At 34.9% G+C, this 27,257-nt stretch overlaps 1 protein-coding gene across 9 annotated transcripts in view; it reads left to right on the top strand.

The window, feature by feature from the left end:
* LOC5566374 (beta-1,3-glucosyltransferase) overlaps positions 1 to 27,257 on the top strand; it is a 121,019-nt gene that overhangs the window by 91,455 nt on the left and 2,307 nt on the right. For 8 of the 9 annotated variants that reach the window (XM_021846675.1, XM_021846674.1, XM_021846673.1 and 5 more), the window contains exons 5-8: positions 2,594 to 2,926; positions 11,314 to 11,479; positions 11,662 to 11,827; positions 20,477 to 20,831. In XM_021846675.1, coding sequence (XP_021702367.1) covers positions 2,594 to 2,926; positions 11,314 to 11,479; positions 11,662 to 11,827; positions 20,477 to 20,831 — 1,020 coding nt within the window. The remainder of the gene's footprint in view (positions 1 to 2,593; positions 2,927 to 11,313; positions 11,480 to 11,661; positions 11,828 to 20,476; positions 20,832 to 27,257) is intronic. The other variant, XM_021846679.1, reaches the window with a different exon arrangement.

Here is a 27,257-nt window from a genome sequence, read left to right as displayed (position 1 = left end):
GTTAACACTTTCGGAGAAACCTCTAAAATGATCGAGTATTCCATAGGAGAAATACAAACCGCAACTGCTGATGCAGCTCTTACATATAATACCTCGATTGATTCTTGGAAGAAACATATAACAAGAACACATCTCTTTAGAAAAGTCATAATATTTTTTTACAGAGAATGCCAGGAAAAAAAATCCTGGTGGCATTTCCCGGGAAAAAAATTTTTTGGACCTTATTAAGTCCTAAACATATTCTAAGCGAACTCCTGGAAGAATCAATGTAGTGATTCTTCGAGGAATTTAAGAAGCAATGCTTGGTTAAATTCTGACGACATTTCTTGGGAAATGTTTACCTAGAGATACCGTTAAGTCACCACTCACCGTGCGTCCTTCATTCACCATGCACATATACAAATTTCTACAGAATACAATTTTCACAACTTATACTTCTGGCAGCAAAACAAGATAAAACTGATGAAATGAAGAAGTTCTTGTCACAAAGAATTTTGAAAAACCTAGTTTATGTAGTCAAGATAATGTGAATTCTGTTCAATAATGGGATTTTCCAAGCCTCTTAGAAGAAACGCCAAAAATACACATTTTTCATTTTAACGTTAGAGCATCGCATTTTTCATGATTTTAATAAGTTTTAGCTGTAAATACTTCTAGTAAGATGTATTCCATCGAATGATCCATGATATTTTGTGCAAAATAGATTTTTTATTGAGTTTCAGTCGAAACACAAATGCACGGTGAATGGACCCTTGTCAATATTTATGGTTCCTATTGCCGTGTATTAGTGTGAAAGGCTTGGAATAATTGGGTAATATTGGATTTATTGTTATGTCATGATTTAACCACACCATATTAAGTTTTTGAGCGTATATGAAATGATTTGGACAATACAGTCAACGATAACGATTTTAATGAAAAAAATCAGCCATTTTTCAACATTCTATGGCTTTTATTGTAAAATAAGATTTAAGTAACCTTAAAAATTAGTACACACAGTACTAGCAACATAGTTGCTCCACCATTAACGTTTTTTCAAGATACGAAATTAAATCATGACGAAAACTATACGCACTTTTTTTTTAGATTTTACCTGAATTATGGTATAATTACACGCTTTTAGTTTTATTTTAGTTTGCTTTAAATAATTTGGAAAAAATGTAAAATTTTTTGAAGCGCAGATTTTTATTAAATGCGCGATGAATGATAGCTTGACGGTACTCCTTTGTGAAATTTCTTCGAATGAATCTCCAATTTATTTTTTATAAATATTATCAGAATTTATATTGATTTTTATTTTTGCGAAGTTTTCTAACAAATTTCCATTTTAGAACTGTCTTGAGAGTAACTTTTCTAATATAATGTTTAGCTTTATAATGAATTATGCTTTTGTGCCTTAGACTTCATGAATAAATTTAATGAAAGTTTTCAAAAAGGTTTATGAGGGTATGCTCAAATTATTGTACCTTTTAATTCAAACATTTTGCTCGGAGGGTTCGCATACGTAAATAAATCATAACAAAAATGTTTGGCAAATTTCTTGCGGATTCTTAACAAAATCTTTGAATGATATATGGCAGAAACATGAATTCAAAATGAACTCCAATAAATTCATGATGCCGCAATATTTGATAAAAATTAACACCGAAAACAATCTCCGAATAATTCAAACAAAATATATATGTGTGTATGAGGCCCAGATAGCCGTAGCGGTAAATGCGCAGCTATTCAGCATGACCATGCAGAGGGCCGTGGGTTCGAATCCCACTGGTCGAGGATCTTTTCGTAAAGGAAATTTTCTCGATTCCCAGGGCATAGAAGTCTGTTCGTACCTGCCACACGATATACACATGCAAAAATGGTCAATCGGCAGAGAAATCTCTCAGTTAATAACTGTGAAAGTGCTCATAAGAACACTAATCTGAGAAGCAGGCTTTGCAGAAAGAAGAAGATATATGTGTATCTTCATAACAAACCAGTTTATTTCGAATTCATTTTCCATCGGCCAGGGAAGGCAACGCCTCCCCATGCCATCTGGCTACGCCCTTGTTCTCAAGTGAACAACTGAACGGTGAAAGCAAAAGATGTAGTTGCAAGATGATGGTGCAAGCTCAAGGTATTTTTACGACCACTTGGAATTAATCCTTTGACTGTTTGCTGATAAAAGTGACGATAACGTTGGATAGAAAAGGATATATTTTTAAGAATATTGATTAGAAGACAACTGGTTAAACATTTTATGTGTAACTTTCAATTTTTCCATCAATTCCGCTTCATTTATTCAATTTAAGTGGGATAGGAATAGAAACACAGCGAAATTTTTACTTTTTTATCAGAAACACCTTTGAATATATTACAAATTCAAAACTTATCAAGAGAATCCATCTTAATCATTTTGGTACGAAAAATAGCTCCTTTAATTGTGTTCAGTCCCCACGCCCAAAAAAAATAGTCCGAAAAATCCACCCGATTAGTCCTCCGCGTGTCCTCAACAGCAGCAGCAGCCCTTTTTATCCGAAGCAATTTTGCACTAATGGAACGGTCATTTTTCTCTTTCTAAACCACTCATCCAACCACGTCCATCGCCTGGCAGGAGCTGTTCCTGGGATATCCACTGCACGACCGCGAGGCAACCATTATTCATCATTTTGCGTTTTTCAAAAATCCATCAAGCTTCCTTTATCCGTACCTGCGGGCCGGAATCGCTCTAACCGTGCCACTCGTGGATCGACTCGTTCAGGTGCTATCGAGTGCCGGCCAGACCTTGACGGAGTTCTTCATCGATGCGGCCCACGAGTTTGCCCTGCTGGCGTGGAATCGAGGCACCGGAAATCGACTCACGCCGGCCGCCTACTTCTGTGCCCACCCTGTCGAAGGATGTGCCGTTTATGCCAAGCAGGTATCATCGCTGCCCGAGGAAACATGTGTAAGTTTTCCCATTGACTAGCATGCTTTTAAAGTACGAAAAGCAGGAATTATTCGGAAAATAATCGCACTTCGGATGTACGGTGCAGTGTTTCTCGAATAGCTGATATAATTCTTCACAAGAGTTTGCAACTGAATTTCGATGGATAGGTGCACGCAATGTTCAATGTGCATTTTTTGTACATCAGATTTTCATTCACAGGAAGTTGCTCTTGATGATAAGGAATCTATGAAAAACAGTCGAAAGGACAGAAGGTCGAAGAACAAGAATCGTCCACCAAGCAAATCATTTTCGACCTTTTGTTCTTTAGAAGTTTTGTCTTTCGACCTTTTGTCCATAAACCCTATAGTCAGATATGTACCTTTAGTGGTTTTTTTTGTAGTTTTCATATTTGTTCCACAAAACCAAGGTAAACAGCTTTCAGTTGGCGCTGGCTTTATTTTTCAATTTTATACGAATATTTGTTCTTAGCTGTGTGGCTAATAGTATACATCGATCCTACTGATGTTTCAATCAAAGATTTGCTAGAATCGATTTCAGATGCCGAATTTGATGTGATTTTATGCAATAATTAAAAAATGTTATATGCCAATTAAGAACACCTACATAACTTGTTTTAGAAGCCACTGAAAGAATATGAATGGGAAGTCAGCAAAGAAGCGCGTTGGTACACGCGGATGAATGAATAATCCATACAAAGGCAAACTCACTATCACTCAGGCGCACTGATGTATCTTTTATGGCAAAATGTAGATACACCAACACAAAAGAAACATGACTCGGTTCGTCCTAAAATGGTGAAAATTCAATTTTTCCGGGCCACCCAAGCTAAAATTTATGAATGATTGATCCTACGGTAAACATGCACCGTTTGAATAAGTAAGTGCTATTGATTTTAACTTTCGAAGGTTGCGCCACTTTTCGCGCCACTATCAGACTCTGGCAACAGAAAAGTGTCTGGACTTATGAGCTATGGGATCAAGCGTTCCCTAAGAATCATATCTTACCTTCCTGGATAGAGGAGAATTGCAAATGAATAACAAAATTTACTATTAAAATATAATGTTTGAATGTCTAAACTTGTTATATAGATAGTGATTTAATAATGATTGGTTGATATTAGAAGTTTCATTGATCAGTACGATCTACCCTTAGGAGTTGAGGATCGTCCTTTAAGTTGAGAACTTGGCCGGTAGGGGCGCTTTTTCTGACTTTCACTGCATGAACCTTGAGGGATAAGAATGCAAACTTTGATATCGCTAGATCCTGATGTTTTGGAAGTTTGATATCTTCGGAAGAGTTGTTCAGTAGCTCGATGGTCATTCTGGTACGGAATTATGCCACCAGGCGGCGCTAGTATGCATAAAACTTGTGTTTTGCGGATATCTTAGTAGTCTAGCCACTTAGAAAGGTGTCGTCTTCGGCAAAGTTGCTCTGTAGCTCAAGAAGAACCATTTGTTTGTTTCTTTTTTTTTGTTCTAAGTTTGCAAGATCCTACTACGGCCAGGGTGATACCACAAACATAAATGCTCATGTATCAAAAATGGTTGCACCAAATCGCTTCATTTTTTCACAACAGGCTTTTATCAATGTATTGTTTCCTCCATGGAATTTCGGATTGTTTAGGGAAAATCGACATAAATTCTAAAACTAGAAGAGTTTTTTGAAAATTTGTGATAAAATGGTGCAAACATATTGAAAACCAAAAAAGTTATCACTTTGTTAATATTTTGTTATTGTAAATAAATCATGCTTTAACGAGAAGTTAAACGTAAAAATGTTTTGCTCTAAAATATAACTCTGAAATCAATATTTGAACGAGCTTTAATTTGGTCCTATTCACTCAAAGAACACAATTGCCCTTGAACGTTCTTTGAGTTAAATACACAATGCGTTCATAATAGCAACGATAGATAACCAGTTATACTGAAGATCAAGAGACCTCCATTCATGTAAAGCGATATACATAATCAATTTCGGTGGAATCCTTGAAATTTCACAGGCCATTTCTTCTACCTCTTCGAATCTTTGAGTATTTTCACGACCATTTAGTGATCTTCGCTGAATTTTGCAGATCTTCGTGAACCTTTGCAGACTTTCGCAAAGCATTGCCTTCGCAGATGTTCGCGGAACTTCGATTATTTTTGCTTAGGCTAATGAGAACTTTCAACGCGACATTAGCGGTCATTTGCGGACTTTAACCCATTTTCGTCTACTTTCACGAATGATCGCGGTCTTTCGTAGTTATTCTTAAACCTTCACGCATCTTAATAGACCTTCGCCAACGCGGAGCTAGGCCTGTATTCGATGGAGATTTTTATGTTTAATTAAGTCCTTGAAAAACAAATCAGCTGGAATCAATCAATGCAATGCTTCGGTTACTATTATGAAATCTATATTCGATGGAGTCCTTGGAGGACCAAGAACATCGTTTCGGTCCAACTATTATTTCAATATACCATGAAACGGGGTAACTTTGATAGTATTTTTGAAGAAAATATGAATTATCTGAATTTTAAATATATATTTTTAAAACAAATACCTACTGGTATCTTAGTTATCGATTGTCATTGAAAATTTGATTTTTTTGTATAATCGAAAATCGATTTTTGGTATTGGGGTAACTTTGATAACGGGTAGATAAACACATGGAAAACCACAACCAACCTATTGTTTGACATTATTACAGTTTGAACTGGATTGCAGAATGTTTATAGAGAGCGTGAACATTAAATTTTATATCGAGGTGTGAAATTCGTACTCAAGTTGATTAAGCTAGGAAGTTTTAGAAAAAGCTAAAAAAAATGAAAATAAAAGGCATTACTTTACTCCGTGCACATAGTTATTTTCCCCGTGTCTAAAGTTAAGCATGATTAAAAATAAACTTTTTGGCTTCCTGCAAAAAAAAACTTTTGCTTTTTAAAACTTAAATGACACACTCGGCTGTATCTCGGTTTTCCAATTTTAATCAGCTAACAAATTATTCGGTTGCTTAGTAAAAAATCACGATTGATCAATACTCGGCTTTTATTTCCTAAGATCCCAGGTAATTGTATTGCTGACAAATCGGCTGTGCGAATCTCGATTGAAATTAGCCGAGATTCGGCATTGTAAATTGAGTGTGTAAATCATACGAATAAAGGGGGTCTCGTAGACTCGAGGTTACACTTGCGCTTCGTTAGCGGAAGGTCTTGGGTTTGATTGCCAGCCCCCCACAGAAACTTCGTCCAGCCAACGTCGCTCACCAGTATTGCCAAATCAGCTACAGCTTCACAAGGAATCAACCAACCAACGTCAGGTTGCAGACCAATGAGGGAACGAGCATTTTGTTTAAAACTGACCCACAGTAGACCGGATATACCCCTGCATCTACGTCAGTTCATACGAAAGTGTATGGGTTGAGGGCAAGGCAACTTTATAGCAAGCTTGCTTAAGGTTAGCAGACTGCCTATCTATCAGGCGAAAGGAATAAAGAAAGGCATGCTATAATGATGTAATAGGAAGCTTAGTAAAACGGTTTATTGTCCGTTTCTGGTTCTAGCAATTGCTATGATTGAATAGATTGAGGGGAGTGCCTGTGATGGAATCCATGACCTTTTGCTTATAAAACAGTAGCGATAGTTATTAGATACCAACCCCGTCAGAATAATAATCTAATCATATCAATTAGCAAGCCATCTATAAAAGCGGTCATTTAATCAAATCGCTTTTCATATTATTCCAGTGCTAAAGGCCTTATCATAATATAAACAAATTGCTTCTGAAGTGTTGTTTGTTATAGGGGATTAGCAGCGAAAAGGACAATCAAGTCTCAAAGAATAAGGCGTTTTTCTTGCTGGGCTCAAGTAAAAATCGAGCAATTGCTAAAAATTTAAAAAAGCAGTTTTCTTCCGAACCACGAAAAACAAAAACGTCCGTTTTTCATAATTGATAAAATAATTAAACGAACGGTTTTATTTTTCTAATTTTGTTTGTACATTCAGAAGAGAACTGCTCTTTCATTTCTGGCAATTGCTCGATTCTTTTTTGAGCCTTAAGGAGGAGCCCCATTACATATCACAACGATTGACACACATTAATGATTGTGAATAGTGAATACAAACTACATTCCATTACAGTGTTTATTTTGCCTTGATACATTTTTATCAGGGTGAAAACAAGCAACCGAATGTTGTGGTGGTAGGTCATTTGGCATAAAGTCGTTTGGCATAAAGCCGTTTGGCATAAAGTCGTTTGGCATAATGGCCATTTGGCATAAAGTCGTTTGGAATAACGGTCGTTTGGCATAATAGTCGTTTGGCATAATAGTCGTTTGGCATAATGAGTCTGAAACCAAGAATTTCTTAAGATGAGATTTGTTTTTACGTTTCTATTGAATCTTTCTGATGACATCAGGCTTGTTATGGAGTCAATAATTGACAATAATTGATACAAAGTGTCACTTTATTCTACTATCATATGCTCTTGAATAAACTAAAGCATATTAGGAAAGTTATTGTCAATAATATTTTTTAATTTATGCAGAAATTACCCTTCTTTCAAATATTAATTCTTCTTTTGAGTTCCGCTATTGGAATAGCGGAAGATTTTGATATATTTAGCACTAATTTACCCTTCTTTCAAACATTGGATTTTTTTTAAATATGATGTAACCAAATTATAGGCATAAAAAATGTGGATTTGAAATTGAAACAAATTTCACCTTCTTATATACATAGGCTGTTCTTTTAAGATTTCTTTATTTTTTAGATATTTTGTTGTCCCCAACTGACAAAATGGTGGCAATTGATAACATTGATCTGCTTAAGTTATCAGCGAAAAGAGAAATCGATTACTGCAGTTACTTTGATGGGTTGTACTACTTTTCCCGTAATGTCGGTTCCCCGAATGTCGTTACCCCGAACGCCAGTATCCCGAATACCAGTTCCCCGTATATCCCGCTTCAACAAAAAGTCCACTTCCTCGAAAAGTTTGTGGCACTCATACTTGTCGTAACTTTAAACATTTCAGGGCCATCTGATAAGCACCCTTCTTTATTTAATTCGAAAGAACGAGTTTTACCGCCCTCAATATTTTTTCCACCATGAGTAGAGCCAAGAATGACAGAATACCTGCTTCTTTTGATTGCTTATCGTTCTTGCTCGTTTACCTTCCAGCCACTAAAGACTATTATAGCACCTATTTAAACTGCATCACTTTTCGGGAAAACGAGTCATTCTAGGAACTGGCATTCGGGGAACCGACATTCAGAGAAACGACATTCGGGGAAAAGTAGGACAAGAGCTATAATTCTGAACGCAATTTTTGATGTCTTTTCGTTTTATTTTGCCGCAATAGTTTTTGGCGTCCAATCTTTTATCGATTTAATCATAAATTTTGCCTTCTTCTAAAAATAGGCTGTTCTCTATATTTATACTGTTTTAAATTGTATTATTAAGTCAAGCTAAATGTTCACCATTTATTTATTTCGCAATTCTTGCAAGATGTGCTGTTAGAATAATACCCAGACAACCAAAATGTACGTATAACGAAATCACCTGGAGGCTTTGTTTGTGCAAAATTTCACTTATAAGATGTCGCGAAAAGGCCTTCTACGTACAAAAGTGGAGGCGATATGCGTGCATATATTATGTGATGAGTAATAACATACAATGCGAGTGTATAAATATTCTACCGATCTAACCTGTGATCTAATGCGACTTAACTAATGATAACAAATGGTGATTTGACAGCTGCTACGGATACTTTGTACGAGTGTACGGGATGAAACAAAATGTACAAATGAACTCAGAAAAGAAGTGCTTTATGCGAGGAAACTCATCAATCTGACGAGTTTATCCACGGTGTTTTGCGGGTTTGATGTAATTAGTATGAATAAACGAGTTGTAACGTGAACTTTCATGCGATTTCTGGTTGTCTGGGTAATTACTTTAGAACCTGTAAATATTCAACATATTTTTTTGCAAACACAAGATCTCCTTTCAAGATATGCTGGAAAAAAATTTCCCTCCTTTCGATAATAGACAATGTTTTTGATGTACACTTTCAAAATTAAAATTTATATTGAATCGTTCAAAAGTTTTGCCACATATATTTTCTTTCAAAAATGTGTTGTTCATTTGAGTTATGTTGTGAGAAGATATTTTGTGTTAGCGCCTTAAACATTTTAAACGAAAAATAATCTGCTCTCGTATATAAGCTATTTTTGCATTATGCTGCAATAATAGATCTTTGGATAAGAGCTTTTAATATTTTGCAAATGAATTTTTCCTTCTTCTACCAAGTAATTTTCATCAAGTGTTACGTACAAACTGGGATAGAGCTCGATCTGCAGCAATATATGTGCGTTCCCTTTATTAATAACTGCGAACTTTCTTTGTCAATTTACTATTTACAAATATGTATATCGCAACAACTCAACGATACTTTATGTTCTGGGATGTGGAGAAAATTATTATTCCAAAAAGATCTTCCACCAGACCCGACATGAGTTTTATTTAGTTATGCTCTCTAATGTCACTACAATTTTTGACATTCATAGCTTGGATTATCTCTGAACAACCACCACGCTTTTTGAAAAACTACAAAACAAAATTTGCTATGGGCTCAGTGGTGTTGATCCCGGTAAAAGCTTCGAAAATGCCGATATTCATTCTAACTCAATCATTATGCCAAACGACCATTATGCCAAACGGCAATTATGCCAAACGACCATTATGCCAAACGACTTTATGCCAAACGGGGTACAATCGAATGTTGTACCTCGTTTTCCTGACATTTGATATTATGTTTCACCATGAATGAATGCAGCATGCCGTACTAATAACTTTTTTGTTTCTCAATATTTTGCACCATTATTTACAAGTTCTCAAAAAATATATTCTACTTTCAGAATCGGTGTCGATATTGATCATTGGCTATCTGATTTTGAAGATATTCCAATATTCCTTAGGGATAACCCCATATAAAATTTCTTCGACCACAATTTAGTTTTTAGCCAATTTATCCAAAACAAATGTGGGATATTCAATGTCAGATGATAAGAAGATTCTCCGAAAAAAATATACAAATCGATTGAGTTGTCTCCTTAAAGTTAAAATTGCAATACGATGTTTATTGAATATTCTTATACGGTCAGAGTGGTACAAGAAACATCAATATACATTTCTCAAAAACAGCACTTAATTGCTTAATTTTTTTCACAACGAACTCTCATTAAAGCACTGTTTTGAAAAGCGAATAACTGAACATAGGAAAATATCGGTAGCCCATGAAATTTCGTAACGGATCTGGACCAGAAGATCAACAATCAAAATTGACACAGATTCTAAAAGTAGAAAATCTTTTTTTAAAACTTGTAGAAAAGAGACAAGAATATCGAAATACAATAAAATTACCCGTTGATTATTAATTGAATTATTAATTCGTGACTGAAAGCCGAAATCTCCAATTATTATCATCATAGTCCAGTCAATCTTCCTTAACAAATAAATTACCGTGATTTCAATAATTTGTTGTTGAAATAGGGTCTTAAAGTATTACCATTTGATGGTTTTGAAATAAACATTTTCCAAATGTATCTATTATACCTATAATATCCCTAACACGGGCTGAATTTTCTGTTCTGACATTGACATTTCGCTAAAAATTTCTTGGAATAAAACTGTTTTACCTTCCGAGAAAATAAGGTAGCGGTGGGATCAAGTCAAACCAGTCTCCCTTATTGGTGAATCGCTACGATACCATCTTTCAAATCATCCCAATTTCGTCGAATTCTTAACGCAGAATTGTACAATATATTTGCAACTTTTTTTGATTGTCAATACAAAATGGGCAACTTTGGAGGGTCAGGTCAAAGTTATTAATGGGCCGATTTGAATGAAATTTTCACAGTTCTTCAGAGATTACTTGTATTTCAACATATGGGGTGCAGAGCTACTTGGCTTCATCCGACTACTCCATTATTCATCCGGCTCCCTATTCCAATCACGAGTACAAAGTACGAGTACGGTTCGACTAAAATGTTTTTTTTTATAATTTCAATGATTGATGTCACAAAAAGTTGAATAGCTTCATGGTATTTGCAACACAGTTGTAGATTTAATCTAGATGAACAACTTTGCTAAAGTCAGTGGTTATGAAGAGCTTTCCTTTTTTCAAATAAATCATTTATGATATTTCGTCTGAAATTACACTTTCTTCAAATCGTTGTTACTTTTGAACTCGTGATTGAAAAACCGCTCAAAAATATTTTTCAAAATTCAAGTTATGTCAAACGCGCAGTGAAAATTTCAAATCTATTGTCCAATACTGTACATGTCTATTCCTTCAACGCCAGTCTTGGATTCAATAATCTCCAATCCATTACGAATTTTTCCATTTCCTAGAACCACCCACCTGTTGCTGCAAACCGAGAGCGCACCGAGATGCCATCGGCCCCCATTCTGTTCGCCGTGAAAACGTGCGAAAAGTTCCACGCCGAACGTGTCCCGGTTCTGTTGCACACCTGGGCCCGCTACGTACAACACTTGCGGCTATACAGCGACATTGGTGGTAAGTTTTCGTTTTGCTGCCGTACCTTCGTCAAACGCTTTATTAAATATTGAAAAATATATCGATATCAAAGTTTGATTGCATAACTTTCCCATTTTTCGTTCCGTGTCTGCCTTTCCAACGTGGACTGTCTATCGTGTCGCATCCCGTCCGGGGTCCCGGTGGAATGTTGCCACCATCAGATGCCAGCATACCGACGATTGCGACCACGATTCCCAACACTAGCATCGGTCATTGTGCGAAAACGTTGGAAATTCTGCACCTGGTGCAGGAGGAAATGTTTCGCAATCGGGCCCTGGCAGACGTCATTAGTTGGATTATGCTCGTAGATGACGATACGATTTTAAGGTAAGGCTCTAGACGATATATTCGAAAATTGATGATTAGATTGACTTTCCCGAAGCGTCGAAAATTTGTTCAAATTCAAAAATAATTTTCATAGCCGGAATTCCTCAGACAGAATGTAGAACAATTCTCATTTTCACTCATTTTCAATGTATTCGAATGCTCTGAGCAGAATCTCAATAGAGAAACTAAAAAGTAGATTGGAGTACCTTGTACCTTTTAATTCCACCCTAAATGCTTATCTTTGACAGATACGCGTATTTTGACTACCACTTGCAGTCTTCTTATCGAAAGTAATAAAAAAAATTCCAAAAATTAAAAAAAATCAACAGATTTCATTCTTTTATGTTCTGGAAATTACTGCATATGTTTTCCGAATGTCAATCATTTAATAACATTTAGAAATCTATCTAACAACTCCAGAAAAACCTCAATATTTTTGGGAGTTCTTTATAAACTAACCATTTATAAATTCTAACTCTCTAATACCCAACCCCGCCTTAAGACGGAGTAAACTTTGGAATTTTGTAAATGTTTTCGTAGCTTGGAAATCAAAATGATTTTATTTTTGGCTTAAACCTTGACTCATAACACGCATATAAGAAATGTTTTTATGACTTTTGAAAGTGTTTCGTATTTTTGAAAATTGTTTGAAAAATAATATTCTCATATAACCTACAAATGCCTGGGGTTCATTTAACGTGAAATATAAAAAAAATGTTACCTTTATTTTTTTTTTCTACGATCAACCTATCGCAGACAAAGACGAAAGTAATTCCAAACCTGTTTACATGAAAAATATAAAAATTCAGAAAAAAAAATTAAAAACCTAATATTAAAAAAAAAACGTAAAAACTTGAATTTTTATTATTGCCAAAAACCAATAACTAGAAGAGGCTTCAAGAAAAAAATAAAAAGGATAGGTATGTTCAGAAATAAAAATTATAAAAATGAAAAACTAAAATTCATAGATTTGCAAAAATAAACCATTGCCCACAACGTGTTAAGAGCGATTTAAGATAACGAAAAATGATATTTAGATTGAAAATGAAAAGTTGGGTATTAGAGGGTTAAGAGTAACATACAGAAACAAAAGTTTTGGAAGAAACTTTTCTTAAGAAATTTGTGGGATAATTTTAGCTTAAGCTGAATTTGAAAAAGAAAACTCACTAAAACCCTGTCTGATTTTTTTTAATTCTATTAATGATTTCTGAACCTTTTTTGGTGAAATTTCTGACGATTAAGGTATATCGTCAGAAATTTCGCCAAAAAAGTTGTTTTTGTAGGATTTACTACAAAAAATATTGTTCTTTTTCTTTCGTATTTTATGATGGACAATAAAAGACATTACAAAAGGATATAATTGTTAACGAATTGTTAACATTTTTTTTAGGAGTTATTTTAACTGGTAAAACTGTAGAATTATAACGCAAAAATATTGGTGAACATTGGCAGAAATGTCTTTTTTGTAAAATTCAGAATGTAAGATTTTACTGAATTTTAATCTTGGAAGAAATTTGTTGGGGAATCCCTGATAAATTTTCAAAAATGACGGATTTCGCGCCAACTCGTCAAAGAGATTGGCAGCACCCCTTCAGAATTCAATGAAACTTTCTGGGTGTGAAGACTATGTGAAACTAAGATACTTTGCATACTTTGTTTTTTCAAAATAGATCTAGACTAACATTTGGAAAGGGTCAAAGTTTTTTTTATACTTTTTTTATAAACCCGTATAACTCGAAAACGTTAAGACCTGCAAAAAAGTGTTGTATGAGAGACTGTCGTGAAATTTCCTGACGTTTTAGTAAAAAATATTAAAAAACTAAAAACACATTTTCTACACTGGAAAAAAAAAATATTCAAAACTTTAAAGTCGATTAAAAAAAACGGCCATTTCAGATTTTGATCATCCTTAAGCAAAAAGTTACGTAATTAAATTAACTAAAAGTCGTCCATACATTGCAAATTGGGCATATTTTAGGGAAAAAAGTTTTTCTAACATCTAATTTTTTAAGTCTCAAAGTTTTTTTTTACTTTTTTTTTATAAACCCGTATAACTCGAAAGCGGTAAGACCTACAAAAAAGTGTTGTATGGGGGACTGTCGTGAAATTTCCTGAAGTTTGAGAAAAAAATATTGAAAAAATAAAAACACATTTTCTACACTGAAAAAAAAAATATTCAAAACTTTAAAGTCGATTTAAAAAAACGGCCACTTCTGATTGTGATCCTTAAGCAAAAAGTTTCGTAATTAAATTTACTAAAAGTCGTCCATACATTACAAATTGGGCATATTTTAGAGAAAAAAAGTTTTTCTAACATCGAATTTTTTAAGTCCAAAATGAACTTTTTATTTAATTTTTATTTCGCTTCAAATCGCTAGTATGATCATATTTTCAAGTGATAAATGAGTTTTAATCACAAAATAGATTATATTTGTTTTATTGGGAGTAGTTAAAAGAAATAAAACGGAATTATACAGTTTTTTTTAAATTAAATTCAATTGATCTCGCACCATACCTTGTATGAGAAAATCAACTCCTTCTAACAATCCGATGGTTTTTTTTATGGTTGGAAAGATATCACAATAAAATTTAATTTCTTATTTGGTCTAAGCTAATCTTAACAGGTGTCTGGAAAGGGTCAATATTATGCTTATGAAAAAAGTCGTGGTTTGTTTTTATTTTTATTATTGCTATATATCCTAAAACGTAGTATCTGCACATGAATATTTACATTATTTTTGGGCTTTACTGAATAAATTGAATATTTTTGGTTCATCCTCTGAATTGGTATACCGTTTGGCTGCAATTTGTGTATCACTAGTAGGCATAAAACAATGATATTTTTGGGTACCAGGGACAGTTTTAACCTTATCAAACAATTCCACCAATTCCTCTGACATTTTAACATATTGTTCATTAGATATATAACAGAAATTTAATTTGGTGATACATGTATCAGTTTGTTTCACTGTCCAGTCGAATAGTTCTCGCGGAGTTGCGATTGTGTTTCCATAGTATTTTGCAAGACTTGCTTTTTTTGACATTCGCTTGAGAGTGCCACCAATAGCGTCACAGGGGCCTTTGCCGTGGGATGTGGCAAAAAAGTGCCACTCTGCTTCCAATCCATGTATTTTATTGAAATTACATAAGCTGGCAATTTTTTTTCTATTTTTATAATGAGCTGCAGCTCCATCTGACTTAAAAATAACTTTTGATTTGTTTAACAAAATTTATCAATTTTGAAATAAATAGCTGAACTGCTACTGTGTCATGGGTCTGATATTATAATAAAACTAACATTTTCCAATTTATTATCTTTTTTATGAGAAATTTAGAATTGGGAATTATACCAGTGATATCCTTGAGCAGCGTTATAATTTTCAGAAAAGTCGTTAATTACCAGTATTTAACCTTGTTTTAAGGAGTCTTTTTTGTTTCGTGAAAAAGAAGACTGTTATTTGCAAATAAAATCATGAGTTATGAGCTTATCAACTTTTTTAGGTAGATAATAATACAAACATATTCATTATTTCTTATTCATCTGGCGTTTAACGCAGGTACGTTTAGTAAGTTATTTTTCACAAAACTTTTTCTAGAAGAGAATTTAATGGGATATGGATAAGGTTGTAACTTTTCAATGTTTGCAATACTGTTGTGATACCTTTAGAACCATAAAAATCCGTCGGATTGTTAGACGGAGTTGATTTCCTCATAGGCAGAGGCGAAGACCATTGATTGCCTTCATTTAAAAAACATAATCACTGTATAATTCCGTTTTTTAACTATTCTCAATAAAAAATACAATCTATTTTCTGATTCAAACTCATTTATCACTTGAAAACACGATCATATTTGACGGTTTAAAACAAAATCTTTGAAAAAAAAAAATTAAGTTTTGGACTTAAAAAATTCGAAGTTAGAAAAACTTTTTTCCCTAAAATTTGCCCAATTTGCAATGTATGGACGACTTTTAGTAAATTTAATTACGAAACTTTTGCTTAAGGATGATCACAATCTGAAATGGCCGTTTTAAAGTTTTGAATATTTTTTTTTAGTGTAGAAAATGTGTTTTTTTTTTCAATATTTTTTTTCTCAAACTTCAGGAAATTTCACGACAGTCCCCCATACAACACTTTTTTGTAGGTCTTGCCATTTTCGAGTTATACGAGTTTATAAAAAAAAGTAAAAAAAAACTTTGGGACTTAAAAAATTCGATGTTAGAAAAACTTTTTTCTCTAAAATATGGCCAATTTGCAATGTATGGGCGACTTTTAGTAAATTTAATTACGAAACTTTTTGCTTAAGGATGATCAAAATCTGAAGTGGCCGTTTTTTTTAATCAACTTTAAAGTTTTGAATAATTTGTTTTTCAGTGTAGAAAATGTGTTTTTAGTTTTTTAATATTTTTCTCTAAAACGTCAGGAAATTTCACGACAGTCCCCCATAAAACCCTTTTTTGGTCTTACCGTTTTTGAGTTATACGGATTTACAAAAAAAAAGTAAAAAAAAACTTTGATCCTTTCCAAATGTTAGTCTAGATCGATTTTGAAAAAACAAAGTATGCAAAGTATCTTAGTTTCACATACTTTTGACATCCAGAAAGTTTCATTGAATTCTGAAGGGGTGCTGCCAATCGCGTGTCGAGTTAGCGTGAAATCCGTCAAATCAGATATCATACGAAAAAGAATTCTGCATTTTTTACAAAATTCCTAGAATTTGCCTTTTTTGTTCAGATTTTTTGAAGTGTTGTTTTGGAGTATAAAAAGATTTTTGCACGAAGGTTCTCATGAAAGCATCATGCGAAGTAAGGAGAAACAACTAAATGTTGATGCTGGTAGAAACCATGAATGGAGCACATAAGAATGAAGGATTAGTGATTATTTATAATATTTTATCTAGAGTTGAATGATTATAGGATAATTAACAGCTCTTCAATGAACTACAACAAAAAATTCCAAGTGGTTAGAATCTTTTAAGAAATCTAACAGAAATCTTTCCATGCTTTCTGGATTTCCTCGAATACTGCCAGAAAGCTTCTAAAAACTCCAGCCTTGTTTTTCACAATAATTTAATCCCAGAAATTGGATTCATAATTGATAAAAGTATGTGAAAAAAAAATCATGGGAGATCCTAATAAATTTCTTCATGAATATTTTAACAAATCTCGGATATTTAGCTGTATAGTTTCCACATATTCCTTCACCACTGTGCATATTTCGGAAACAAAAGCATTACTGGAGGTTTTCAACAAATTTCCTGTGAAAATTCGAAGGCAAAGAATATTTCAAAATACTTTTAGTAGATAATTCTAGGGAAGCTTCCATGTTAATCTGAAACAACTGAAATACACGTATTATATATATTTGGTTTGATATGCTTAGGTAGCCATGATTTATGTGAGTTGAACATGTATGAATATTCAATAAATATGGATTTATCTTATATCGTTTATCTGATTTTAAACGAGATAGAAAAATATCATCTTCTCCAAATTTTGCTGTACTTGAAAGACTGCAAAATCATTTGGTGGAAAGACATATTTTTTGAGGTGCTCATAGTTAAGATGCAAGGCATACAAAATAGCTAATTTTAAGATGACATGAAAATAACAAATAACATGAAAATCACAAGAAATATAACTTTGGTATATTCAGCAAAGTTGTAGCTAATGATAAGTATAAAAACTTTGTAGAACATAGTAGATCAATAAAACAAAAAAATAAAACACTTAAGAACAAAAAACGTTTTTTTATTAAAATACTCAATTATCTCGGCTTTTAACCAAAACCGAGAAAAAGTTTGTTCGGCAAAGTTGTTTCTATAATAATTTGCTACAACATTGCTGAACATACCAACTTACGATTCGTTAAAATAAAAAAGTTGGTGTATACGTCACTCTTGCGATCATCGTAAAACATTTTTTGACCCGTAAATTTTGTAGCACTGAAAATTCTGAACATATTCTCAGAAAAAAACTATGGCTCTAAAATCAATAAATCTTGACGAAAACCTAAATAAGCCTAAATTAGCTTCCTGGACCAGTGTGCATTGGTGACTTCAATGTCAAAAATCGCTCATGGAATAATTCGCAAAGTAATACCAAAGGCAAAATTTTATTTGATGAATGCTCTTCAGGATATTTCTCAATTCAATACCCTGATAGCCCTACTTCGTTTGCCTCTTCTAGAAACTCTTCTACGATTGATTTGGTCTTAAACGATTCTAGTCACCTTTTTAGTCAACTGGTTACTCATGCTGATTTTGATTCTGATCATGTCCCTGCTACATTTCATATATCCCATGAAGCGATCATCAATCCTATCAGCTCCACTTCAATTATTATCGAGCTGACTGGAATACATATCTTCTTCTTTTTCTTGGCATTAACGTCCTTACTGGGATAGAGCCTGTTTCTTAGCTTAGTATTCTTATGAGCACTTCCATAGTTATTAACTGAGAGCTTTTTTTGCCAAATTTGCTATTTTTCGCATTCGTATATCGTGTGGCTGGTACGATGATACTCAATGCCCAGGAAAGTCAGGGAAATTTCCATTATGAAAAGATCCTGGACTGACCGGGAATCGAACCCAGACACCTTCAGCATGGCTTTGATTTGTAGCCGCGAGCTCTAACCACTCGGCTAAGGAAGGCCCCTGGAATACATATGAAACATACATTAATACAGTTAACTCTCCCTTACTCGATATTCCGTATCTCAATATCGAGTTAGAGAACCATAGTAAAAGTTGGTTTTCATGGCTAACTCGATGGTCCCTAGGATCGCAGTTGCACTGGTTTTGTGTTCTGTAACTCGATACCTCCCTAACTCGATGGTCCCTTCAATATCGAGTAAGGGAGAGATGACTGTAGTAAACTTGATGTTAAAATTTCTTTGCAAAAACTTGATATTGACAATGCTCTCGAAACTTAAACAAATTCAATTGTTGAATTTGTCCTATAGAAAATCAAGTTACTCAGAACTTCTAAAGTATTTTCCGAAAGATTTAGAACATTCTTGAGAGACTAATTTGAAAGAAGTGAGAAATACCATTATCAACCCCTGGCGATGATGGAGTTTTCTACATCCTCACCAAAAAAACTTTCAGAGAGCAACTTATCATTCTTGGTTGATATATTTAATAAATGTTTTCAGTTGGCATATTTTCCTGACAAATGGAAAAATGCTAAGGTTGTACCAATTTGAAAACCGGACAAAACTCATGCAGAAGCTTCCAGACATCGTCCAATCAGTTCGCTCTCATCCATCAGTAAACTTTAAAAGGTCAATTTGAACAGAATGTTCAATTCTGTTCTGAAAATTCTATTTTTGCCTTAATATGCTAATTTTGCCATGCTTAATAACTTTTTCCACAAGTGTCGGATTATTTCGCAGTCTTCGGCAATAATCTTCATCGTAGATATACCTATCGAGGTCTGTGTTCAGAATTTTTATAGAGTTCAATGGGCGACCTCTGGCGATTTTTCTTTGCAAAAGTAAGGTTTCCCATAGTTAATCCCATACAAACTTTGATCGAGCTGAAATTCCACCCAGTTGTTATGGGGCCTAAATGCAATCCAAAAAGTGGACTGGAGCGAGAATCTAAATTTTGTCCCACACTAATGGACATTCACATGATTTTGTTTTCTAACACAGACATGAATGTAATGTTAGAATGATACTAAAGTTAACTCTCCCTTACTCGATATTCCGTATCTCGATATCAAGTTAGAGAACCATATTAAATGTTTATTTTTATGGCTAACTCGATGGTCCCTTTTAATTGCAGTTGCACTGGTTTTGTGTTCAATAACTCGATATCTGCCTAACTTGACCAATATCGAGTTTTGGAGAGATGACTGTATTAAAGAAATTAAAAAAGCACCATTCATTAAATCTCTGTACAACTTCGATTGTTCTGGTCAATCACGGAGCGCAGCTACGAAACAGTCATCCATGCTCATGCTCATGCTAAAACGCAATGAATAATACCTATGCATAATTCCACTTGAATAAAAGTCAAGTTTGGAATATTGAGCTATATCGATTTTGCATGAGCAGCTTCGCCAACTACCAAATAATTTTGTACCGTTCATGAAAACATGAACAAAACTGGAAATTATTGTCTAGTTCGCAGGACATTCTTTTTTTTTCCTTGCTTCAAATTGGGGATTTTAAACTTTCTTTAAGTTTTTTCGTAAGCAGTAAAGCCAGAATTTGAAAACATGAATGGCCGTTCTGAAGAGCATCTGGCATCTGTGTACTATGACCTACATATACTACTCATCATACTAAGGAAACGAAGTAAATTGATTACCATAGCTGAGAAAATTCGGTGGGTGGCATAAGCTAACACGGAAGGACTTTACTAATCAATCATTGCATTAAATCAAGATTCAGGCTCACGATAAGAATCTTCAAATCATCCACCGATGGAATATTCAGTGCCTGATACCTACTAATTTTTCTCCTTGTGGTCTCATTATACGCTGGAGGAAAGTCAACCTTATCCGTAATGTCACCCTTCCATTGGAAAGCATTCGCCGTAAATCATGCTTGCGGTAGCCGTTTCCATCGTTCCCAGTCAGGGCATGGCACACGGTCCTGGTCTGTCCAATAAATTGCTCAATTTTATTTCTTTCCCTTCACAGCCCCTCAGCCCTGACTCGCTTCCTGAGCGCCTTCGATCCATCCCAAGACGTGTACATTGGCGAACGCTACGGCTATCATTTGCTCGCCGAAGACGGCCAGGGCTACAACTACGTCACCGGAGGGGGCGGAATAGTGATTAGTGTGCGGATCCTTGGCGCATTGCTACGGTCATGCGAGTGTCCTTCGGCTTCCTCACCGGACGATATGATCATTGCAGCTTGCCTGTATCGGCTGGGGGTACGACCGATTCACTCGCCGCTCTTCCACCAGGCGCGGCCCTCCGACTACCCACCGGAAACCCTGGACCCGGCCAGCATATCCTTCCACAAGCACTGGCAAATCGATCCCTATCAGGTGAGCTGTCTGCGGGAGACTTGAACGAAGGAAATTGCTGCTGAATGAAGTTGATTTTCAATCGGCATTGGTTCTCAAATTTCGCATCGCCAATCACGTTGACTAGTATATTCTTTTTATTTATTTATTTATTCTACATCTTTGACAAAAGTCACACAGGCTGCTTAAAGATCCTTAATCCCATTTTTAAAAACTAGTCTACTAATGTTAAAATCGAAGGCGTCATATACAAATAATCATTTTGAAACGCTGTTTTTTCATTAATGATAAGTAAATAATTCGCTGCCAATTTTTTAACAGACCGACAAAATCGTCGCCTGCAAACGAATCAAAGGAGGTGATTTGCCTTTGTGTTAGTGAGACTGATAAAACGTCAAATTCAAAGTTGACAGGTACTGGCACCATTGTTTTCAAGTTTTGCTGAAGAGCGAAAGAGAGAGAATTCCGCCGTGAAATGGCTTATACTCTATGCTCAGGGAAGTCAAGGAAATTTCCATTACTAAAAGATCCTGGAACGACCGGGATTCGAACCCAGACACCTTCAGCATGGCTTTGCTTTGTAACCGCGGACTCTAACCGCTCGGCTATGGAAGGCCCTTGAAGCTTATTTTAAACATAGGATGTTCTTCCGAAACATGATGTAACAATTATTATAGGCCGTTAAGGCTAAGTAGCCCGTCATTCGATTTGGTAGCCATGTTGATTTTCCAAATTGCAATTTCAAAGTGATAAAACTCAGTCATCTTAAGTAATATTGATTCATAAAAGTATCACTACTTGCGCTTACATATAGAAAGTATGCTGATACATTTTCAGCAATGTCAGTGCAAAACCTAGTGATTTTCTTTAGTTCGCAATCGTAAGACGGATTGACCAGAATCATCGATGCCCAGTGCAAATTTCAATGACGGCCTACTTCGCCTTAATTTGAATTACAATAAATTTAACCTTCTTTTAAACATAGGCTGTTCTTTTGAGCTATACTGTCTTCATAATCTTTTCGCAAAGTTTTTCAAATACCGCTCCTTCTCATTCTTCGGATGAACACCGCGAATGGCAGAGCAGTTTGATGCATGACGATTTTCCAGTACCGCAGTTAAATGTAACTTTTGAGGAGATAAAGAAACTCCTCTCATCCGTTGATCCCTCTAAAAGACCTGGCCCCGACAACTTACCACCTAAATTTGTTAGGCAGTTTGCTGCATCGCTCGCCGCACCTATCACTATAATTTTCAATCGCTCACTGCTAAATGGTGTCTTTCCGACTGTATGAAAAATTGCTTCCATCACGCCTATTCACAAGACTGGGAACTACCACAATGTCGAAAATTATCGCGGAATTTCGATTCTGAGCTGTAATCCGAAAGCTTTGGAAAGGATCGTATACCATGCTGTGTACCAAGCAGTTCAGCCAATTATTTCGGAATATCAACACGGCTTTGTGAAGAGACGTTCTTTAACCACCAACCTAATGGTTTTTGTAAACTTGCTGGTTACTTCAGTTGAAAAAAGACGTCAAGTTGATGCAGTATATGTTGATTTCAGCAAGGCTTTTGATAAAGTACCGCACCTGCTAGCAGTGGATAAAATGAGGTGTTTAGGTCTACCTGATTGAATTAAATATCTAGCCTAAGTAAATATCTGTGCAACACTAGTTGAAGATGTAAGAAATAAATAAATAATTTTAGCTATAATGTTTGAATCTGAAATATTCAGTATAATCAAACATAGATTGTTCTTTAGAGCTTTTATGTTGCAAAAAATATTGTCGGATTGTTGTATACATTCTAATTATAAGTAAAAGGAGGTATTATGAATATCTCGCATTAATTATCATATGACGCACATAATAGCATTGATCGATTTCACTTCATCGATTTTCTCTTTGGATTATCAATTGGAGAACAGCCAATTTTGCAATGCAGTGTGGAAAACGACAAGAGAATAGTAATATATTGTGTTTTATTCTGGTGATTTTTAATCACTTTTGATCCTAAACGACCATTATGCTAAACAACTATTATACCAAACAACTTTATGCCAAACGGCATTTATAGTAAATGACCTTATGCCAAAAGGTCTTACACCAAACGGCTTTATGCCAAACGGGATACAATCTTAATGTAGCAATGCAGTAACTTCTTATCAACTTATGAGAAACGACCATTATACCAAATGACTTTATACCTTTCCACTGTATGTCAAACGACAAACGAGTGCAATCGAGTTCGGGTTTTCACATCACCGGAGTTGTATTTTGTATTTGTGAAATGAGCATGCTGATTAAAGTAGCTTACAGCTGCTCAATCATGGATGGATGATCAATTTGGTGAGCTCGTTTCATGTTTTTATTTTAAATGTACAACATATTATAAAATGTATTTTTATCGTGACAACGGTGGGAATGTTACTTATATAAATTGATTCAACAAAATATGACCAATCCGTCACTGTATGTGTCGATATAAACTCTTGTACATGTTTCACATAGCATTAGAAATCCCCGGGGCCTTCCTTAGCCGAGTGGTTAGAGTTCGCGGCTACAAAGCAAAGCTATGCTGAAGGTGTCTGGGTTCGATTCCCAGTCGGTCCAGGATCTTTTCGTAATGGAAATTTCCTTGACTTCCCTGGGCATAGAGAATCTTCGTACCTGCCACACGATATACGAATGCGAAAATGGCAACTTTGGCAAAGAAAGCTCTCAGTTAATAACTGTGGAAGTGCTCATAAGAACACTAAGCTGAGTAGCAGGCTCTGTCCCAGTGAGGACGTGAATGCCAAGAAGAAGAAGAAGAAGAAGAAGAAGAAGAAGAAGAAGAAGAAATCCCATACCTTTCCTTTCATTATAAAAATAACCTTTGAATGGTTCGATGCTAAAAGTGTCGACTTGTTCACGTTGTCTTTAGAGTACTGATAGGTGATTTTTTTAACTGAGTTGCATGAATCGATTATGTGATATTTGCCAGAAAACTATTCGCCAGAATGACATCTGCCAGAAAGTACCATATGCCAGAAAACCACTTGCCAGTATGTAGGGTTCACCTGATAACCATTCGTCAGTATGTACCATTCCCCAAAATGAATCATGTCCTAGATTTTTTTTAATTTTTTTTTTTCTCAGATTAATCAAGTTTACAATTATAGAAGGAACAAACGAGTCAGAACATTTACATTTTTTCTGAGATTATTTTTGATGGCATAATCAAAAAAGTTCAGGGTCTCTTGAACATCTCCAGTTGACTTAGTAATCAAGCTTCTGATATCCGATTTTGGTATTGTGATTCTAATAGTTTTGGTTTAGGTACTTCCTAACGGTTAAAAAAATATATATCGACTTTTCGGGCATTCAATGATCAACATCAACCTTTGGTACTTTATAAATATGAGTTAAACGGACAGCGCTTAATCCGGAGGGTATGTAAAACTAGAAAGAAGAAGAACATACAATAGAATTACAATTTCATTCATTAAAACATGCTAAAATTTGTATGAAAGATAATGCTTACTGATAAAATGATACGATTAAACATTCAGCATGACGGATAAGTAAGGTTTTTTTTTTAAATATAAGTTGTACAGCGAATTATGATTTGGACGACTTCACCAGAGATTCCTCCTTTTCTTCCAGTGTAAGCTGTTCTTCAAAGTTTTGTTGCTCCTTAAGAACAAGTTCATTACATACTTACGAGATTTCGATATACGTTGCAACTATTATCGATACGATTTCAAACAGAGATATTATAATATGAGATTATGTTGTTTTATAATTAATAGTAAATTCCATACGATTTCTATCTATTTTTTATTTTCAATAACAATGTTTTTTTTTTAATATAAATTGTATAGGGAATAGTGATTTGGAAAATTTTACAAGAGATTCTTCCTTCTTTTCACCATAAGCTGTTGTTTAAAGTTTTGTGGCTTGGATTAGTTCATTAGATATTTACGAGATTTCTATATACCTTGCAACTATAGATGGCACAAATAGTTGCAAGGTATATAGAAATCTCGTAAATATCTAATATTACGTTATATATTATATTCAATAAAGTAATTAATGCCTCCATTCACAAACCGAAGTTACATTTACTATAACAACTTTCAGGAGTTTTCAGAGAAATGAGATAGTTGTAGAATTTATCAGAGCATCCTATTTTTGAAGAATGGAGAATTCTTTTTTGTCGCAAAACATATCAAGTACACGGGAAAAAATTGTGTGGTGAAAATTACTATTTTAGCTGACTACGCCCATTTTTAAACCTACCATGGAATTTCAGAGTAAATTTTGTGGTACATCCCATGTAAATGTTTGTGGTACATCCCATCACCTTACTGGTACATTTGACAGAAATCATTTTCATCAATATGATTTCTACTACAGACATGGTAGATCCAAGCGCATTTCTGGTCTGCTGAAAATTGCTGGTGCGAGCGCTTAAAATTTAACCCCCTAAAATGGTAGTTTTTACCGCATAATTTTGAAATTTAGGTGACCAATATCACTAGAAATTGCTTGTGCTACTTTTACCCGAATGTCGTTATCTCGAATGTCTTTCCCCGAGCAACAGGTACCCAAATGACTCTTTTCCCACTTTCCCCGCAATCCATTCACACAAATGACCTGAAATTTGTATGTATAGTGGTAATTGGGTAGGACCACCCCTCCCCCTTAAACGATCACATGGTAGGGTGCCGGTGCCATTAGTGGACTACCTAAGCTATAAAAAATCATATCAAAATAACGAAAAGCCTAAACAGAGATCTTTTGGCGTCAACAGAAAGATTTCAACCTCTGCTATATGGAAAAAATATGAAAAAAGTGAGAAAACTATTTTTTAACATAAAATCACTTGAGCCACTATTGGTACACGTGTTCCGGGAATGATACAATGAATTTTAAACAAAATGGTATTTTTTACACAAGTTTAACATTTTTTCCTCGGAACAGCAACTAATATCCTTCGAATGAAGCTTAAACATCATCTCTGGGGCTTTTTTCATTTTTAAAAATCCATTTTAAAAACTGCTTCCATCTGTTGATCCACTACTGGAACACGACGGCAACTCCTGGTGCAAGGGAGCAATTTTATTTGCATAAACTTAATTATTTTTATGACTTTTTGATAAAATAAAAAGCTGAAAATTGGCAAATCGACTAAACTAGAGGCGATTCATCCACCAAAAATAGCACACGTCGTTTTTATTGAAAAATGCACGTTTTATTCCATAGTCCAATCTACTGGTACATTACAACCATTGGTACCGGTACCCTATATTGACTGGCCTAAAAGAAATGCAGCTCAAAATGGATAAAACACAATCTTCAGTGACAAAGTGATGAACTGGAACGAATGAAAAAATGCTTATTTCGGTGAAATTTTAAAGAACCGCTGATCAAAAGAGAAGAAAAAAAATTATGAGTGCCAAAAATCTTTCGGGGAAATGTGGGCCTCGTGGCCGTGCGGTTAGTGTCGTCAGGCATTTAAGCGCATCGTTTCATGGGGTGTGGGTTCGATTCCCGCTTCAGCCATTGAAACTTTTCGTCAGAAATGTTTCTCGGCTGTGCCACTGGAGCATGCTTGTCCGTTGTCTAGTGTTAAGTTACAGTCTGTGCAGCTAATGGCTGAAGACGGTGTCCTTGTCTTTGAAATAGACTACTCGAAAAAATAGGGTATTCAGGGTACTGACATTTGCGGAACTGATGTTCGAAGAAACGACATTGGGTTACCAATTAGGTACCAATATTTGGCGGAAAGTAGCACAATGCTAATAAATTGCCTATTGAAAACATGCACTCGCAGAGAAATTACCTAGTAGTTGTACAATATTCCTATAAAGAACAACGCGCAGTTAATGGAAATGCAATTTTCTTGTTTCATCATGAATTAATTGATGAATGAAAAATGATTCTGGAAAACGGCACATTCTAGCGAACGGTTTTCTGGCAGATGTCATTCTGGCCGATGGATAATTTACCCTGACCTGTAGTGAATTTCCCTGACTTTCCAGGTCAAAAATTGGATTCCCTGACATTCCCTGACTTTCCAGGTTTTTCCAGGTAGTCGACACCCTGACTTTAAGAATTTCAGAGAGATTTTCGAACACAATTTTAGTAGTATTTACTGTAATATTTCTTGGAGAAATCCTAAGTATTTCCAGAAAATCCTTAATACATTTGTTGCTGCCAACACTGCCTCGCCGTATTGTCTTTGTATTAGATTGACTGTTCCAATGGAGCTAAACGATCTCTCACTTGGACAGTTGAAACTCTTAGAATCTAGAGCGTGAATGTGCTATAAGAAGCTTAGTTAAAGTATTGAATTTTCCCTAATTATCTAAAATCTTTGCGAATGGTTAAATATGTAACACGATCATTACATCTAAACTTTATCAACTATTGTATCACAGTAAGTTATCACAGTTTCG

This window comes from Aedes aegypti, chromosome 2, assembly GCF_002204515.2.
Source record: "Aedes aegypti strain LVP_AGWG chromosome 2, AaegL5.0 Primary Assembly, whole genome shotgun sequence".
Taxonomy (NCBI): Eukaryota; Metazoa; Arthropoda; class Insecta; order Diptera; family Culicidae; genus Aedes; species Aedes aegypti.
Note: the sequence above shows the minus strand (reverse complement) of the source record. Positions and strands in the feature narration are given on the sequence as shown.